At 40.9% G+C, this 19,779-nt stretch overlaps 1 protein-coding gene across 1 annotated transcript; it reads right to left on the bottom strand.

Annotated features, from left to right (window-relative positions):
* Positions 1 to 4,760: 4,760 nt before the first annotated feature.
* Positions 4,761 to 9,180, bottom strand: LOC121696100. Its single transcript, XM_042077430.1, has 6 exons — positions 8,922 to 9,180; positions 8,257 to 8,397; positions 6,350 to 7,402; positions 6,014 to 6,172; positions 5,741 to 5,836; positions 4,761 to 5,603 (listed from the first exon to the last, which is right to left on the bottom strand). The coding sequence occupies exons 2-6, from the start codon at positions 8,257 to 8,259 to the stop codon at positions 5,304 to 5,306; spliced, it is 1,611 nt and encodes a 536-aa protein (XP_041933364.1). The 5' UTR covers positions 8,260 to 8,397; positions 8,922 to 9,180; the 3' UTR covers positions 4,761 to 5,303.
* Between the last annotated feature and the right edge of the window lie 10,599 nt (positions 9,181 to 19,779).

Here is a 19,779-nt window from a genome sequence, read left to right as displayed (position 1 = left end):
TCTATGCAAAATCTTCCCGCTAGAGCACATTGAATCAGTGCGAGAAATACCGGAGCTAGTGTGCGTGTGTGCCATTTTTATCAGAGTGGTATTGTCAACGTCAGAGAGTATTTGCATTACATTATTGTGTAATGGCATCAGAAAAGTTTACCCGCAATGAAGTGTTGGGTTTTCTATTCGCTGACCCTGATTCTGAAGGAGAATATCTGCCTTTAGAAAATGACGGTGATTCGTTTACTCACCACGCTTCAGATGCGTCCCTGCCTTGCAATGGTGCAGCTGGACAAAGTTTAGACCTACACCAAGCACAAATGAATCCTTTGCCCAATGTAGATGATCCTTTGCCCAATGTCAGTGCTGGGAACAATGTTTCACGGGGTCGTAGTGTTCATCGGGAAGTTAGCAGGCGTGTTAGTGATGTGGGAAACGAGGCTGGAAGTTATGTGGGGGGTCCAGTCTTTTTACAGCGCTAGCCAGCTAGCTTCTTTGTCTTCTGACCGTGTGCCTCTCCGCAATCGCGGCGACAGTAACGTGTTGTTGGAGCATTTGTCTAATGCCACTGGGGATGTTAGACGAGGTCGAAGTGTTCATAGGACAGTTAGGGGGCAACGTGGAGGCAGGGGGAGTCGCAATGAGAATGACAGTAGGCCTAGTTCGAGCTGTGCAACTTCTCTCCACTCGGCGCGCGCGCGAGGCAGATCAGGCCGAGCTGGTCGCAGCAGGAGCAGAGGCGGTGTGACAAGGGGCAGAGGAGCCATTCATAGTTTAGTGCAAGATGATGGCTTTGAGTACTTGGCCAATGAGGAGCAGTACCAAAGTTGGATCACGCCCTTTGATCAGCCAATTGGTTATCTGGGGGAAAGAGAACTCTCCAATGCCAATTCGCCCCTAGATTTTCTATAACTCTTTCTCTCTGATGAGCTCTGGAATTTACTTGTTGTTGAGACAGCAGTGTCAGCAGTGTATGGCCCATCTAAGCAGCTGTCACTGGATGAAATGACCATTGCATTCAAAGGGAAATCCACACTCAAAATGTATAACCCAAACAAACCAGACAAATATGGTTACAAAGTATTTGTTCTGAGTGAAGCAAAATCAGGCTATGTGCTACAGTGGTCCATGTACACTGGACAAAATAGGCCTAATGCTGATTTTGGTGCCACACACCTTGTTGTCCGTGAGCTGATGGCCCCGTACACAGGGAAAGGGCATGAGGTGTATATGGACAGCTATTACACCTCGCCAGCCATAGCAGATGAGCTGGCAAGCAATGATTCGGGTTTGTGTGGGACTGTCAGCAGTAGCAGGAAGGGGATGCCAAAGGGCCTCACCCGTGAACAGCTGCAGGGAGCTGAACAGCAAGGGAGATGACCCAGTCTTCATGAGGAAGGGGAAAATGCTAGCTTGTGCTTGGCATGATACAAAGTGCCTCACAATGCTCTCTACACTGCATTCCAACACGTGTCAGAAAGCGCATCAGGACCAAACACACTGATAGTGGCTATAGGGAGATAAATAGGCCTGTTTGTGTTGATGACTACAATTCGTTCATGAGGGGTGTCGACACAGCAGACCAGAGAATGAAGACCTACCTCTTTCCCCATAGATCAAGGAAATGGTACAATAGGATTTTCAATGCCATTCTCAGTGTAAGCATGGTGAATGCCCACATCATTTACTGCCGCTGCACTGCTGCTCCTCACAAGCCCCTGAAAGTCTTCGTGCAGGATGTCATCACTGCTTTACTGGAAGGCTTCTCCAGGAAAGAGAGCAACAAAGGCCGAAAGTCATCCTCACTGGGAGACATGCCACAGAGACTCACTGAACGCCACTTTATCTGCCAGGCTGGTGGTAAGCCAGATTGTGTCGTTTGTTCTGATCAGACCCGCCCTAAAGGCCGCCGTCAGACAAAATACATGTGTAGGCAGTGTGGGGTGGGTCTTTGTGTTGTGCCTTGCAATGAGAGGTACCACACCCTGAAACACTACAAGAAATGTCACCTGGATGGATAGGGAGTCATTATCTCTACAGCAAAAGGCCTGCTACATAAATTCTTTTTTTTTGTCTGCCATTTATTAGTAATGATTTAGACTGTTGATTTACTATCTATTTCCCTGACCATTTAGTAGTGTACACTATGTGTTCTTTTTTGTGAGTTCATGTCCTTGTGATGTATGTGTCTTTGTCAGCTAAAAAAAAACAACCAAAAAAACATCAACAAAAACAACAAAAAGGAAAAAAAATACTAACATTGTCTCTCGTCTTGTCTCGTCATCTCACTCCTGATCTGTGCCTTGCCGTGGCGAGTGAGCTTTTGAACTAAACAGGTCTTGTCTACTTGTGTTTGTGTGTCATATGAATAATATATATGTGCCCCATACATGGCTTCAGAGTGCCTACTGTATGTACAGTAGTAAATGGAAAATCTCTACAGCAAAAGGCCAACCTACCGCTACATTCATTCAGTTTGTTACTGCCATGAATAATGTTAATTATTAGTAATTAGTAATGATTTACACAGTTTGTTTACTACTTACTATTTACCTGAGCATTCAGTATTGTGCAACATAGCACACAGAAGGTGAGGGACATTTGGGGGGGAAAGAAGTGCTGAGTTTTATCATTCAAACATGTGACTTTTCATGAAAATGTTATAATCCAAGATGGCCGCCACGTCATATGACGTCATAATATGCAAATTAGATGGGGAAATTTAATCTATCTCATCACTTTTAAGATATAGCCTTTTGAAATTAAGATGTCAAAATCGAACGTTTCGAAAAAAAACCTCTGGCGCCTAAAGGGTTAAGATGCTTTAAATGTCAAAGGTTTGGACATGTAGCAACACAATGCAGAGATAAGATCAGATGTGCTAAATGTGGAGGGGAACATGAATATGGTAACTGTGGGGAAATAACTGAAAGCAAAAAGAGGCAAGAGAAATTCAGAAATATAAGGTTACACATCAAGTATCATATGCAGAAGCACTTAAGAAAATTAATGATAATGATAGAATCAATCAGAGGCCTGCCCATACACCAGAACAGAGCAGAAGAAGGGACTCTGCTGAAACTTCAGACAGAGGTAGAGAGAATAACAGAGGTCATGACAGGGAAAGAACTCAGCAGGAAATCATACACACTGCTATCTCAGAAATTAATGAATATAAGGCTAAAATATCAGAAGATACAATGTTGGTAAACAAGAACAATTTTGTTGCATTCATTTGTTCAATAGTCAATGTCACTATACAGCATGCTAAGAAAAGTGATAGAATAAAATCAGTAGTGGAAGCAGCTAATAATTACTTGGGGATCATAGCAAAGGCCGATGAAGTACATGAAATGTTAAATATTAATCATGATGGAATACATACTAGTTAAATGGATTATGGTTTTTTCGATTCTTCAGTGGAATGCACAAAGTTTAATTGCAAATGGACAGGAATTCAAAAGTTATGTAAATGATTTACCAATTAAACCTGATATTATATGCATCCAAGAAACATGGTTAAAGCCACAACTAGACTTTGTTTTAAAAGGATACAATAGTATAAGATATGATAGAGAGATAGATAGAGGAGGGGGGTGTTTGACATTTGTTAAAGAAGGAATATCATACAGCCCAATAAAGGTATCTGAAGGATACGAATGTATTGTAACTGAAATAGTTAATAAAGAGGATAGAGGTAATTTGATCATTATCAACTATTATAATCCATGTAAAGAACTATCAAATGACTTAAAGAAGAGTATTTATAAGGGAAAAGGTCATAGAGAAATATGGTGTGGGGATTTCAATGCCCATAATACATTATGGGGAGGCAAAATAACAGATGCAAATGGAGAAATTATAGAAGAAATGATCAATGATAGAATGCTGGTGTGTTTAAACAATGGCACTGGTACACGTATAAATATATATAAAATGAGACATCATGTATAGACTTAACTTTAGTGGATAGGAAAATAGCTAATAGATGTGAATGGGAAGTGTAACAAAATACAAGTATTGGCAGTGATCACTTTCCAATTCTATGCAAGATAGAAACAAATGTGTATATATACAGCAAAATTATATAAACCACAAATGGTGCTTTCGAATGTTGTAATGATCAAATAAATAATCCATCTTTAGGCCTGGAAGAGTCGATAGATAGAATGAATGATTCTGTAAGTATCATTATTTTAAGTGCAGCAAGTCAGAGTATTCCAATTAGTAAAAGCCAAAACAAAAGAAGAAATATACCATTGTGGAATGATAAATGTACAGATGCAGTAGCAGATCGAAATAAAGCATTTAAGAAACTACGTAACACTTTAACAATGGATAATCTTGTAGATTATCAAAGGAAAAAAAGCTCTAACAAGGAAGGTAATTAAAGAAACCAAGAAAGAAGCATGGAGACAATTTTGTTCAACAATTGGAAGAGAAACAACTTTGGATAAGATGTGGATGATGGTGCACTGTAAAAAAGAAAAAGTTAGTTCAACTCAAAATTTCAAGGCAACCGACTGCACAGAATTTTTGAGTTGAAGGCATCAACTTAATTTTTTACGTTTTGAAGAACTACAATTATTAAGTTGTGTCAGCTAAGTTTTTCAAGTTCTGCCAACTAAGTTTTTTTAATTCAAGTTACTGGAACTTTCAAGTCTGTAAAAACTTACTATTTTAAGTTCAGATTACCATCCCCTGTAATAACTTACTATTTTGAGTTTAAATTAACCCCCACATTAAATCATCCACTGACAGTAAACCAGTTAATTTATGCATGTTTATTTGAACCACTTTGGCAGAAACAGCTTTACAATTCCACAATGTAAACAAGTAATCTTATGCCCAAAGCAAATCAGGTTTCAGTATATGGCCAGTTTTTGTTTTTTTTACTTTCCGACTCCTGTTGAGACCTTACAAATAATGCAATATTGCCAAAGATGACAGGTAAACAGTTAAGTGCCTAAGTATTCACAAGTGTGTAAATCCACAGCTGAAAATGGCATATTATCTGAACCACACTTTAAACATAGCCAAAAATGCAAACATGCAGGCTTCAACGGTAATGGTGAAACACAGCTTCTACTGAACAATCAATATTGAAGATAGTTGACAGTTATGACAGCTACAAATAAAAGATTTGTTTTTCGTCAAAATAAAGCTCTTTTGTCCAGAGCAAATAAGGCACATGTCAATAAGTTGGGGAAATCAAAAGGAACATAAAAATTATTCGGTGGTCTATGTGAAGAATATCCAAACATAATAAATGAACAGACATGATAAAAGAAATCTTCCCCATGGAAAATGAATCACTGGTTTAACAGCTTGGTCTTGAAGCTCCGGACACGCTGTGAGCAATTGGTGGACATTTCCATGAAAATGTGCTGGATAGTTTCAAAGGTATACCTGATGTCTTTTGGGAACTCCATGTTGAGGGCATAAAGCAGGCCAAAAAGATACGCAAGCGCAGTCGGGGTGTCTGGGATATCTTTCAGGACAATGGTTTCCTCCAACACGAGGGCAATATTAATGACTGCGTCATCATCATCAAGCACTGTGAGGACACCCATCTTGATGCCTTTCGTCTGCTCGTCATCTACATCAGTTGCCTGACAAAACAAAAACACCACTGAAATAATGTCCTGTAGAAAACTAGTCAATAAAGTGTGATGTCTATTTGTGTATGGCCTCTTCTTTGCTATATAACACATTACTAAAAGCTGAAGGTCTTCCAAGCTGCACTCACCAAGCATCTAGAGAAAAGCTTCTCAGTATTCTCCCGCAGAAATATGGGAAGACCTTCCATAGCTGCCTGTCTGCGATGACTTGTGATGTCAGATGTCTGTTTTGGAAGAATATAAAGACAAACAAATACCTTACTGTATATTACTGTATTAAATAGTCAATCAAGATGGAACTCACCAATGTAGCTGATGCAAAAAAATAATTCTTCTTGATTAATGGTTTTAAAATATTAGTGGACAAACTGAACAAAAGGCCTTGTAGTCAATATAATAACCTGTTTGTCAAGCATTTCCAAAAGGGTTTCCATCTCTCGACTAAAGGCGCCCTTCCTGGCATGATACAATTTCAGCAGACGAGGGGTGAACATCTCAAGGGCAGTTTTAAATGTTCCCATCAGGTCCTTGGTGGTCACACGAGTGAACTCTTGACAAATCTGAATGAAACAAATGCATTACAAATACAACAAGCTGATTGTGTGCTTTCATTATTATAATTAAGACTGCAAACTCTCAGCCATGATACAAATTAACCTTCAAACACTATTATGAAAAAGCCATAACACAAATGTAAACAAATGCACCAAATACAAGAAAAAAAAAAGATGCCTTACCTGTTCTTCAAGAAATAGACCGGGCCACCTCTCCAGAACCTCTGAGACCATGGGTTCCATCTCTACAATCTCCATTCTCCTAAAGGAGAATGTGATGTCCATCTTCTGGCTGATGAACTCCATGTCCTTGTTTTTCTTCTTCATGGCTTCAACCAGGGAAGACCTCAGGTCTTCCAAGTCATCCTCAGTGTAGCTTTCAGGATGATCTGGTACATGGTTGACCTCACCTCGCTTTGGTTTTTTCAAAGAAAACCTTCCCTCCGGACCACCATCCCCATCATCATCTCTTCTTCGCCTGTTGACACCATGATCATCCACCACCTCCCTTCTTGTTCTCCTGTTGACACCAACCTCATTACATCCAGCTTGACGTAGTTTTGATCTGTAGTTCCCAATCTTGTACTTTATGCTGGTTGTCCATCCCGCATATCCAGTACCACCACCAGGCTCTTTGAGGCAGGGATGTTTGTTGACAAGTTCAGCAGCAACAGACTCGAACTCATGTTTGTCAGGGTAGGCTTTCACAGTAAATATTTCTTGTGCCAACTTGTCCAGAATCTCCGTTTTCACATCTCTGGTTACATGTAAACCCTTCCCTAATATTTCAAACGTTTCATTCCCCTTGCGGAGTATCAGTTCAACATCATATGAGAATGATGGTATCGGGAACGGAGTGGGCCACTGTGAAACGTTCCTCCTATATGTCCGCACAACTGAAGATAAGCTGTGGATTGAGTCTGGAGATCCAATGCTGGCTGTGTCAAGGGAAGAGATGGAGGATGACCGAGTTGGTGTTGGAGGTGGTGGTGATGGCATGTCCTCACTGCTCCACAGAATATGCAAGACAGCCTTTTCTGAAGGTAACTCTGCTATGTCAATCAGGTTGCAAACTGCCTGGCCAAAGTCTGAGTCTTCATACTGTATACAGAATTCACCCACAAGTTCAAGTTTTTGACGCAGTTCATTGTACAGTTCCTCTAAAGTTTCAGGAGCTTTGGTCAGCCGAATCTTACGGACGAGTTTGGGATTTATGTGGACCAGAAGCAACAAAGCCTGTGAGGACAGATATTTGCACGACACTTTAAACTGAAACCATATACAGTCATGGCCAAAAGTATTGGCGCCTCTCAAGAAGTGTTGGTTTTTAAGCTCAATTCACACACTTTTGAAGGTTTTTTGATAAAATAACAACAGCTCAATACAACTGAAACAATTAGTTTCCCCAAATGTAACAAAATATCACCAAAATACTGTGGGAAGTGAATACTGCACAGTCAAAAGTATTGTCTTTTGCAGTGATAAAAGCACACTTTGCATTGTTAAAATCAAGTGCTAAGGTTATGGGTAGTCAGACATCAGCTGTGGTAGCACTCCTGAGAAATATAAGCCCATTTCTAATGGACAAAAATTTCCAGTTTACTCACTATACATCTCTGTTGGTTTATATGGACAGTATGAGGTTTTCTTCAAGTAGAATCGAGTTTATTATCCTTTATGGGCTTATACTTCTCAGGAATGCACAGCTGACGTCTGACTACCCATAACCTTAGCTGTAGATTTTAACAATAAAAAGTGTGCTTTTATCATTGCAAAAGACACTGCAAAGACACAATTGAGAGTGCCAATACTTTTGACCGTGCAGTATTCACTTCCCACAGCATTTTGGTGATATTTTGTGTTGAATTTGAGGCAACCAATTGTTGTTTCAGTTCTGTTGAGCTATTGAAAATATCCTGATTTGGTTATTTTATAAAAACAGCTTCAAAAGTTTGTGAGTTTCGCTCGAAAACCAACACATCCGGAGGGGTGCCAATACTTTAGGCCATGACTTGTATCTTGAACACTTAAAAAACAAGTCATTAACACATGATAAAATTATGAAAACATACAAACAGAAGGGTGCTTACCATTTCAAGTTACTGCAGTAGCCAAGTCCTTGGGGTCACCATCAAAGTTCTAGCAACTTGGTATGCCTGAGTCGATGGTGCCTGAGTAGACGCTCTTGACTGGCGCTGGCAAAGCTGCAGAAGCAACACTTCATAGAAAACCTAGGACAAAAATAAGAGGAGAAAATGAACACAGCGACATACTTCGCAACCGTTCACGTTAATGCTGTTGAGCTTCAGAGCTAAACACACAAAAGTCGCATGCTAGAAGCTAGATCTATCTAGTTAATTACCGTATCAAACCGAAGTTTTGCATCACAGTTATAGCACGTTAGAGCTAACGTTAACTTAAACTACACTGGTTGCAGCGCATGGTCACGAGCAGCAATGTAAACTATAACCACCGCCGGTGCTTCGTTTTCATGTCAATGAGCAAAGCAGACGTGCATAAAGCAACGCAATCATTCATCGAGTATAACAAACATAACGGCAACACACATTTTTCAATTAATATGTGGACAATAATTATATTGAGCTTAGCTGTTCAAAATAAGCTAACCGATTAGCTAGTGGGGGCATTTGTATTGTCATAAACGCCTCGCCTGGTTATGATTTATCGATTTTGTTTCCCGCAATGAAATATAATACAAATATAAAATGCATATAGAAATGCATGATTACCTTACCCGTTAGAAGGGACATTTGTCTTCTCTTCGACGAGACGTCAGGGAAAGTTACCGCCAGCAAAGTGACAAGATGGCGGATGCAAACTTTCAAACTTTCGAAGGGAGCTCCTGGGAAAATCCTTGGAAACCCCGTCGCAGCCGGTTGCCATGACAAATTTGAAATGAGCATGCGCAGATAAGTTGACCTCACCCTGACTGGGTGTCAACTACAACTTCAAAGTAAAATCAACTTAATTTATAAAATAAGATGAACTTTTCATCAGAAACTTCTGAAAGTGAGTTCAAGTGGCTCACAACAGACAGTTCAAGTTCCTACTGGCAATTTTATTGTCAGTGAATGCAAAAATCTTAGTAAGGTGAACAATTTTGACTTGTCGTTTTTACAGTGTGAAGAAAATGACAGGTAAGTATAAACCATCGCAAATGCCAGTGTTAAATGATGGAAGAAATAAAGCTATTTCAGATGCTGATAAAGCAAATATGTTGGGGGAAAAGTTTGCTGACATTCATAAAAGAAATCACCTAGATGAAATGTTCAAAAAGAGAAAAGAGGAAATTTTGAAGGAAAATAAAAATATGTTAAATACTAAACAAGAGTCAAATCATATGCTAGATGCAGAATTTACTATGTCAGAATTTAAAATGGCCTTAAATACTACTGGATACTCCTCACCAGGACCTGATCATTTATGTTACGCTATGTTTAGGAAACTACCTGATAGATTATTGGTTAAGGTATTAGAATTGTTCAATAACATATGGAATAAGGGCAAATTACCAAAGATATGGAAAAAGGCAATTATTCTTCCTTTCCCTAAGCCAGGAAAAGAGCCAAGCAATCCAGGGAACTACAGGCCTATAGCACTGACGTCACATTTAGGAAAGTTAATGGAGAAACTGATAGTGGCAAGATTAAATTATTTTCTGGAAAAGAAATGTGTTCTTAAAGATTATCAAACTGGATTTAGAAAGGGTAGATCTACGGCAGATGCTTTGGTGAAGCTGTGTAATGAAGTGGAGAAAACACTGATTATGAAGGAGGTGTTGTTAGACATAGAAAAGGCATATGATACTATGTGGAGAGAAGGGCTATTGATCAAACTGGATAGAATGGGAATTGGAGGGAAGATGTATAATTTCATACTGGACTTCCTTTCCCAACGTACTTTTAGAGTCAGAGTAGGCTCAGAAAATTCAGATGAATTTACAGTGGAGAATGGAATTCCTCAAGGACGTGTAATCAGTCCCATCTTATTTAATTTAATGATTAATGATATATTTATCAAACTAGGAAAAGGAAGTGATGGATTACTGTATGCAGGTGATGCGGTAATATGGAAAAGAGACAGAAATATTCCATATATAACAACAATTATGCAAAAGAAAATTCAAATATTAGAGCAATGGGGAGTGGATTGGGGATTCAAATTTTCTATTGAAAAATCAAATGTTATGTACTTTACAAGAAAGAAAATGGCTGAGGGCCACCATTTATTTATGTATAATCAAATTTTGAAAAGAGTTGTGAAATTTAAATACTTAGGAGTTTGGATGGATGAAAAACTTACATGGAAATATCATGTGCATTATGTCGAAACCAAATGTAAAAAAGTCCTGAACTTGATGAGGATGATTACTGGACATAACTGGGGAGCAGATAAGCAATCTTTAATGGATATGTATATAGCATTAATAAGGTCAATTATAGATTATGGAAGTCTAGTATATAGCACAGCATGTAAAACTAAGTTGGACAGAATTCAGTTTAGAGCATTAAGAATGGCCTTAGGTGCTATTAAAACAACTCCAACAAGTGCTATTCTGGTAGAGACAGAGGAAGCTCCACTTACTTTAAGATACACTAAGCTGGCTTTGACATATAGGGTACGACTGATGGGGGATAGTAATAATCCAGCAGCATCAGTACTGAATGATTGTTGGGAGTATCAAACAAAATCTATCCTCTTCATTTTATGGTTTTATTAAAATTTTCACTGATGGATCAAAAGACCAAAATGGTCTTTGTGGAATAGGAATTTACATTCCTGAATTTAAAAAAGGACTGAAGTACAGATTGAATAATTACCTCTCAGTATACACAATAGAAATGACTGGCATAATGACAGCTCTAAGGTGGATAGAGGAGATAAAACCATTAACATCTCTAATATGCTCTGATTCAATGGCTGTACTGCAGAGCTTTGAAAGTGGTGATTCAGTCAGAGAAGACCTACTGATGGAAGTTAGAAATATATTGTTAAATATTAGAAGCCTAGGATTAATGGTTCAGTTTTGTTGGGTTCCAGCACATACTGGAATTAGAGGAAATGAAAAGGCCGATGGATTAGCCAAAAAGGCACTAAAAAATAAAGAAATAGAAGTTAATGTTCCAATAGGGAAAGGAGAAAAAAACTAAAATTAAATCTGAAATAATAAAGAGACGGCAACAGGAATGGGACGCTGAACCTAAGGCTAGACACTATTACAACAATCAGAAAAACATTGGAGGAAAAAGAATGAATATGCAAAATAAAAAAGAAGAAATAGTGTACACAAGATTAAGAATGGGACACACAGGACTAAATGCAACACTTAAACTGATAGGAAAAGGTGATGGATTATGCATAGAGTGCCAAACACTGGAAGATGTGGGGCATGTTTTGTTTAGATGTGGAAGGTACAGAGAACAGAGACAAACATGGCAAGAATTGGATGAGAACATAGATGATATTCTTGGGGAACAAGGAATGCAAGTAGAAAGAATTAGAGCCTTATTTGTTTTCCTGAAAAACACTGAGTTAATGAAAAGAATTTAAATTTTGGTTTTGTTTTGATTGGTTGTTTATTTGTTGGTTTCTGTTTTGTTATTATTTATTATCTCTAGATTTATTTTTACACCTTTCTGATTGAATAGCCAAAACCTCCAATAGCATCACTCTACACACTCCTGTACAGTAGGTGGCGGTATACATCAATTAAACGATGTAATCTGCCATTAAAGGAAAAAAGAAGAAGAAGAAGAAGAAGAAGAAGAAGAAGAAGAAGAAGAAGAAGAAGAAGAACCTCAGGCAGACTGGCTTGAGCTTAAGAAGAGTGGAGACCAGACGTCAAAGCCAGTCTCAGGGTAAAGGCTTACGGCCACCCTTTTCAGAAGTAACCTGTTTGCCTGTTGTGGAACGTTGTGTTGTGATTTTGTTGAAGTGGAACGTAGCTGAAGTGATTGTGCTGCTGGGAGATAGGACGGCTGGAACAGGAAAGAGGGCCTGAAGACTCGTGAACAACCCACCAAGACAACTCCCCACTAACGTTGTCCTGTGTGTCTCTCTCTCACACACTCACATGCACATACACATACACGAACACATACAGTATACACACACACACACACACACACACACATGCACACTCACAAACACATCATGTTCACGCACATACACATACACACACTCACATGCACACACAAACAGTTATGCACACACACATACATTTGTGACCAGGCATGGCAAAACCAGGCTCAAGTCGCGAAAAACTAAAGTTTTTTTTTTCAAAATTAGTTATTTTTGATTTTTTGCAGAATGTGCAAGTTGAAGTCCTAAAGAAGCAATTCCATGTTTCAGATAACAGCATTGGTTGCTTTAAAAGTGTATATTTTGTCTTTGAAAATGGTTAAGTTTCAGGAAGTAAACCAGCGTTTGAATTGGGCGTGACTATTAGTGCTCTTTTGTTTTGTCGCCAATCATCTGTATGCTAGAAGTAACCTCATGGCTACTTACTGAACCAGCATGCTGTTTGTTTACACTTGGAATGGAGATGGACAAAGCACAGCGGATTGCAGATGACCTGAATCTGATGATGAAGGCGACTTCATTACATTGGAGAACATCCCTAATCTAGAGCTGACCTTAGCCGAAGATAATTACAACGAGTAATAATCTCTAGGTCTGGCAGCAGAGGAACTAGATCGTAAGATATCAGATGCTATTTCCACAGTTACATTTGACGGGGATAAAGTTTGTGTGTTAGAAACTTTATCCATTGCTACTAGCTAACATAGGCCTACTGTCGTTATCTACTGGCACCATAGGCTACTAGCCAAAACCCATTACAGATAGTTTCGGTGGGCAATTAATTTGAATAATGCGAGAATGTCTGTCTTGTTTTGACTGATGGCAGGGTGCCTTATCGTGTGTGCATTCAAATTAACAGGGTTTGTAAACGTGATCTCATGTTTGTTTAGTTTGCGTTTTAGACTATTTTATCCATTGCTAAACCTGCTAAATCCATTGCCAACTTGGTGCCTTGCACTGGGTGTTCATTCAAAATAACATGGTTTGCAAACGTGATCTCATGTTTGTTTTAGACTACTTTATCCATTGCTACTAGCTGGTTCTGTAACCCATTACAGATAGTTTCGATGGGTCATTAGCACTGCAGGCTGACAAATCAGTGACCGTGACAGGGGGGAGGGTTGATCTTAATGTCATGTAAATGAGGACCATTGTGTTCCCCTCCCATGGATTGAGGGAGAAAGTAGTCAAATTGAAAACCCTGATTTCTCAGCTTGTAGCTTTGAGATATGTATACTTTAAAATGGCTACAACTTATTCAAATATTATCAGATCTCCATGAGTGAGACATCATTGGATACTTGAAACTACACTTTCAGAATCTGTGAATAACTCAAAATGTCTCTGGGGAGACATGTGCCTGGTTTTGCCATGCCTGGTCACATATGCTCACACACACACACACCAAATCACATAAGAACATCACTCCTCCTGAAGCCACATCTCGGGAGCAAAATGATTAACCATCAATTCCAGACGTTCGCTTTGTCATGTTTTTAATGAAACAGTGTCTCTATGCTCCCTTTTCCCATTAATTGACCCCCCCCCCCCCCCCCCCCCCCACACACACACACACACAAAGCCTTACTTTTACAATCCTGACCAAAGACAAAATCATGCACAACACACGCAATACACAAAACACACACTCTCAATTGAGCTGATCAAAAATCCTCTCCTTCCTTCCACCCGACAGCAAATCGCAAGCAAATGTGACGGAGCAAAAGTGGCAGATTAAGCTGTGCTCTGTGACATTTGAGCGCAGGGACACATTGAACGTTCCCCACATGGCCCTTTCCTCCATCCACTCCCTTGTATAGCAGCCCCATGTAACAGGATAAGACCATGTGGAGCGGTCTATTCTAAGCTACAATTAAGTGACACCATCATTTGAAAAGCAGGCATCGGCCCGTTCTGAACACACACACACACACACACACACACACACACACACACACACACACACACACACACACAGCGGTATGAAATATGACTTGGGCAGGACAATACTTCACACGACAGCGCAAGTCACTGTATTCTCCAAAAGTACCCTTCTCCTAATACAATAATTGCAGCCTTGTCAGGGCTGCAGGGGAGAGTGTACTTGGCATAGCACATGAGCTGGCCGCTGGACAGCATGGGCCTGTGGCCTGCACGGACTCTTAGCACTTCATCACGAGTATTTATTTCTCGAGCTTTTGTCATTTTTAAAGGCAGCCAGCAGCAGTCAGCGTATGATGTGGCCCTCATTGTGAGCAATTTCATTAGCGGCTATCCCACAATCCTCCTCTATCACTCTCCTCGGTTGCCCCGCCAACGTCGCGTGCATCGCATCGTGGGGGAGGCGGCGGCGGCAGACGGGGCTTATCTGGGAAGGCAGCCGCCAGCATCAGAGCCCACTGGCGCTCTGAGCAGAGCGTTTACGAGCTGCCGCCCTGTGTCGTAAATCTGCCAGGTCATTTCAATTAACATTTGCAGAGGTGTCCTGCCTCGCCAGGGACACACACACACACACACACAGAAGGGAGAGCAGAGAGAGAGAGAGAAGGAGAGAGAGAAGGAGAGGTATGGTGAAAGAGAGAGAATGACAGAGGGAGAGAGCGAAAGAGAGAGAGAGAGAGAGAGAGAGAGAAAGAAAGAAAGAGAGAGAGAGAGAAGAGGGGCCAGAGAGGTTGCAGTCGTCACGGTGTGGTGAGCTGAGCTGGCGTCGGCCGACACGCTCTAACCTCCAGCCTGTTTCACAGAGAGCCGCTGAGTCAACAGGCCTGCACCAGACATGGGCCAGACGAGTGCCAGACATGGGCCATATGATCGCCAGATCTGGCCCAGGTCCAGTCTGGTGCAAGCTGCTATCTCACCGGACAGCTCAAGATGCTGTAAATCACCAAAGCACCTCAGTGGACCAGTAATTTACTTGTTCACCTTGAGAGACTGACTGAAAGGAAAGTGAAATAAAACAAAAGTCATACGTGTGTATTCTGGGCTTTTTGTCTATAACTGTATTATAATATTATTGCATATATATAATATAAGCGTATCCAAAACCATAGCCATAATAATAACATTGTTATAATGTCATTAGAATAATATAACAACTGTATCATAATAAGTCATGTATTTGAGCAGCAAGTGTGGCATTAAAATTCATCAAACGAGGGGAGTACGGCTGTAGTTTAAGCCCTGCCCTGTTCAACATATAGACGTGATCGCAAACACATTGCATAGTTCTGCAGGTCCAAGACGCATGCTATAAGACCCTGAGGTCAAGTGCTTCCTTTATGCTGACGACCTGCATTTACTGTCATCATGAAAGAAAGCACAGCCTTGCCATCAAATACAATCATAGCAATGAAGCGTTCTTGATCTGAATGAATGAATTGAAAGTGTGTTTGACTATATTTCCTCGCAATAAATGTGAAGATGATACCAAATTGGTTACTCATAAGAGACATACCTCAAAAAAGTTGCAAATTGTTACACAGTTTTGCTTTGAAACACTAAGATGAAATCATCACAATCGTGTGGGTTGTAAAATGCGGTGAGGAAGAAGAGATCATGTCACTGGGGGCAAATCATACTGAAATGTTCACATAGACCCTTTCAACAATAAAAACAAAAACAATGCTTGAACGTTCTATTTGGTTCCCTTTAAAGGAGCGATTTGTAGGATTGTTACCGAACGTTCTGTACGCCAAAATCAAAACACTGGTGAACATTCTCAAGAGTACCAGACGCGAGCCTCTTCTGGGTTGCCAGATGTAATTAACACTTAGCTAATAACGTTAGTTGACTTGCAGCTGCTTTAACGTTTCTCCAACCATGACCCAGCTACACATTACGGAAACAGTGAAAACAAAAAATACCTCTGTAACCAACGTAACATATTTAGCTGAAGTTAGCGATGCAGATGAAGTTTAGCCTAGAATAGGCTACCTGTCATGGAGAAATATGGCCAGCTCTGCGTCAGACTTGATATTCTTCGTTTGATGAAGATGTCGCCATATCAGCAAGCTCCTCCGATGCCCACTTAATTTGTTTCTTGTTTTAATTTGGGAAATTTGCCTGCCTCTCGTAGACGTTCATGACTACAACTGACAGCGAGTTGACAGTTGGCCTTTGATAATTTGGCAACACAAATAGGAGGACTCGCCAGCCCATTATTAATACACTATTCTAGAATTAATTGTTCAAAACATAAACGAAAATTCCAAGAGATTCCGCCCCGTAGCTCATTTTTTTCATGGGTTTTACGGGGTTTTACAGGTTATAGTAATGTTGTCAAATAAACCATTACTTCAATTCATCGTTTTTCTTTACTCTCTGACAACATATGGTGATCATTTTTGGAATGGTTACCATTTATTTTCTATTATTTCCTACATACTGGACCTTTAAGATAACATATGGAATGTTAAAACGGAAGCCTTGTGGGGCCAACTAATGATGCTGATAATGGAACTCTCTTGAAAGGGTCTATAGATGGGATTGTATGGGGAAGAAAGGGAACTCTGACGGCTTCTCATTCAATCCCTCCTGCTCCTGCCAGAGAGAGAGAGTTCCCACAGCTCTGCTGAGAGGGTGTGGAGGAAGTGAGAGTGGTAAGAGTGAACACAGACAGATCAGAGCACACATCTGATCTGGAGACTGGTACTTACGACACCCCGAGCACAAGATATTCCCCTCACGGCGCACACACACACACACACACACACACACACACACACACACACACACAAGATATTCACCTCACAGCGCGCACACACACACACACACACACACAAGATATTCACCTCACAGCGCGCGCACACACACACACACACACAAGATATTCACCTCACAGCGCACACACACACAAGACAACTCACAGCGCGCACACACACACACACACACACACACACACACAAGATATTCACCTCACAGCGCGCACACACACACACACACACACAGAGGAAAAACTCCTTTTTTCTCTATCTCCATCACACACACGCACACACACACAAACCACGTTTTCCTTTCTTCTCTTAAGATGATATTTCAATTCTGAAAAATTGTGTTGTTCACAGCCTTACTGAGTGGCTTTGAATGATGACAGGTTCTTTTCTGTCTTTTTTTTAATCAAAGCTAGTACGTTGCCTGTAATGTGACATGAATCAAAAAAGGCCTGTGTGTGTGTGTGTGTGTGTGTGTGGAAACTCCAGTCACATATGAATCAGATGGCCCATTATCACAGCAATATCAATTCTCACATTTTAATTTGAACAAGCTCTACACGCCATATGAAAGAACATTGGTTTGTTTGCGGGGGGCTGGGGTAGGGTGGGGTTGGAGACTTTGCTGCAGAGCAATGACGCATGCTGAGTACTTTCAATGCAGCTAGTCGGCAATTAATAAACCATAAAGAAGGGTATTGATTAAAATCGGCCACATGTGATGTAAAATGCTCTCTCGCTCTCTTTAATCTCTCTCTCTCTCACACACACACACACACTCTCTCTCTATTGCTTGCTTGCTTGTTCTGTTTCACACACACTTGGTTCTCCTCTCTCGCTATGCTGTAGTGTAATTGCTTTCTATTTTATATCAGAGAGAATTTAGTTGAGACAAAACATCTGCTTGTGCAAGTCAGGGACATAAGCTTATTGTTAGTATGTGTACGTAACAAGGGTAAATAACAACAAAAGCTAAATGACATTGCAGAGTTGGCCGATAGGCACTTACTGGACCTAACCGTGCACAGGTTGTCGTGCAGTCTCATGTAATAGCTTTAGTCCACTGCTCCTTTGGTGATTCATATGATGAGTTGGCACATTTCTATCTGGAAGACGGTGACAGGCCTTGGGAGTTGAAGTCTCCACTTTTACAAAGCTCACCAAACACCTGCACCAGGCATTTTGCAATGTCTTGCAATGCAGATAAGATATTGTGGTCTAAAGCAATGGTATTTTGGGGCTTTTCTAGCCATTACAGACAGGACAGTGATGCTATGATAGGAAATCAGAGGAAGACAGATGGAGAATAGGTTTAAAAAATGACTTCAGAGACAACCCCTGTGCCACAGATCCTGCAGGACATTTTTACACACGTCAAATGTGTGCATTTTCTCTGTCACAACGTCTTTTATCTGTCTTCAGCAATGACAGTGCACATCAGCAAAACGTCTCCCAGCTTCCCTGCCTATCATAGTCTTCACCAGGGGAAGCTCTTATCGGCCTCAGATGTTGAATTCACACACCGTTATTAACGACGCCTCTGAATACACCTCACGCCATACGTCTCCTGTCTCGTCCAGATCTGAGAGCTGTCCGACGCGCTGCTCAGATGTCTCATTCTGTGTGTCGTAACTCCAGGATCACCGCTCGCTCCCGAGGCCAAGGCTCCATCATCGCACCAGCGGCGCCGTTTTTACGGTCTCATAAAAGGAGCCTACGGCTTTCGCCTCTCTCGTCTCTCTCGCCTCTCTCGTCTCGTCTCACCGAGGCCCCCATTCCGTGGAACACCTTTTCCTTCCATAATGTTATTGGCTCGTATAAACCAGCGATGTGTTCTTCTGGGCTGCCTGGGCCGTATAGAAACGCGTGAGCTCACCAGAGGATGAAATGTCTCGAGCTACCTGCGAGTCTGCGACAGGCCCAACAGAGTTACATCAGGCAAGGAGCTGCATATTTTTGCACATCTTATTAACGTGTAAATGGTTGTTGCGCTTTGACTGACACTTGGAGACGGAGGCTGAGAGGTGTAGCTGGTCCTCATTTGGAGTTAATCCGTGTCTGTGGAGTTCATCTTTCACCCCCCACGTCCGCCACTTACGCTCTCTGTGCCTAATGTCTTAGTCATTTCATGTTCCACCATTTTTTTTGTTTTTAAATCTCTTTCTTTTTTCAGTTTCGAGTGTGAGCCGTGGATAACTGTGGGTGAGAGGGAAATGGCCTCAAAGTGTTCTGCCATGCGTTCTGATGCATAATTAACCAGTCATTTGCTAAGCCGCCTTTCTCTCGTTCTCTTCCCCTCTCTCATTCTCTCTATCTCACTCCCCTACTCTCTCTCTCTCTTCTATTCTCTCTTTCTCTCTTGCCACTGCTCAGCAACGATTATCATCTCTCTCCAGTGGGTCCACCTCCAGGAAATGGGCTTAGATGTCTTTTTGGACGTGAGACAGGACGCCTCGGCTGTATCATCACCTTGCTTAATAGCGCAGAGCTTATTGGCTCATGTCTCCTCTGTGGCTGTTTTGCTTCAAAGACACTGCAGCAAGATGAGGAGGTTTATCTCTCATGACCCCTCCATGTACAACAAAAAAAAGCTCTAAAATGAACGCAATACACACTATGTTATCAAGCCGCAACATTGTTTCTATAGCAACATATACTGTTTGTCTTTATTCCACCCACTGAGATGATATCTTATAGATGTCTAGTGTCTACTTTGTTTGATTAGGGCCAACAAAATGGATCATATACTCGACAGCTGGTTTCCTCAGTTGCATGTAGTGCGTATATGTGTCAACAATTACA

Source organism: Alosa sapidissima, chromosome 21 (assembly GCF_018492685.1).
Source record: "Alosa sapidissima isolate fAloSap1 chromosome 21, fAloSap1.pri, whole genome shotgun sequence".
Classification (NCBI taxonomy): Eukaryota; Metazoa; Chordata; class Actinopteri; order Clupeiformes; family Clupeidae; genus Alosa; species Alosa sapidissima.
This window is presented reverse-complemented; position numbering and strand designations above follow the sequence as displayed.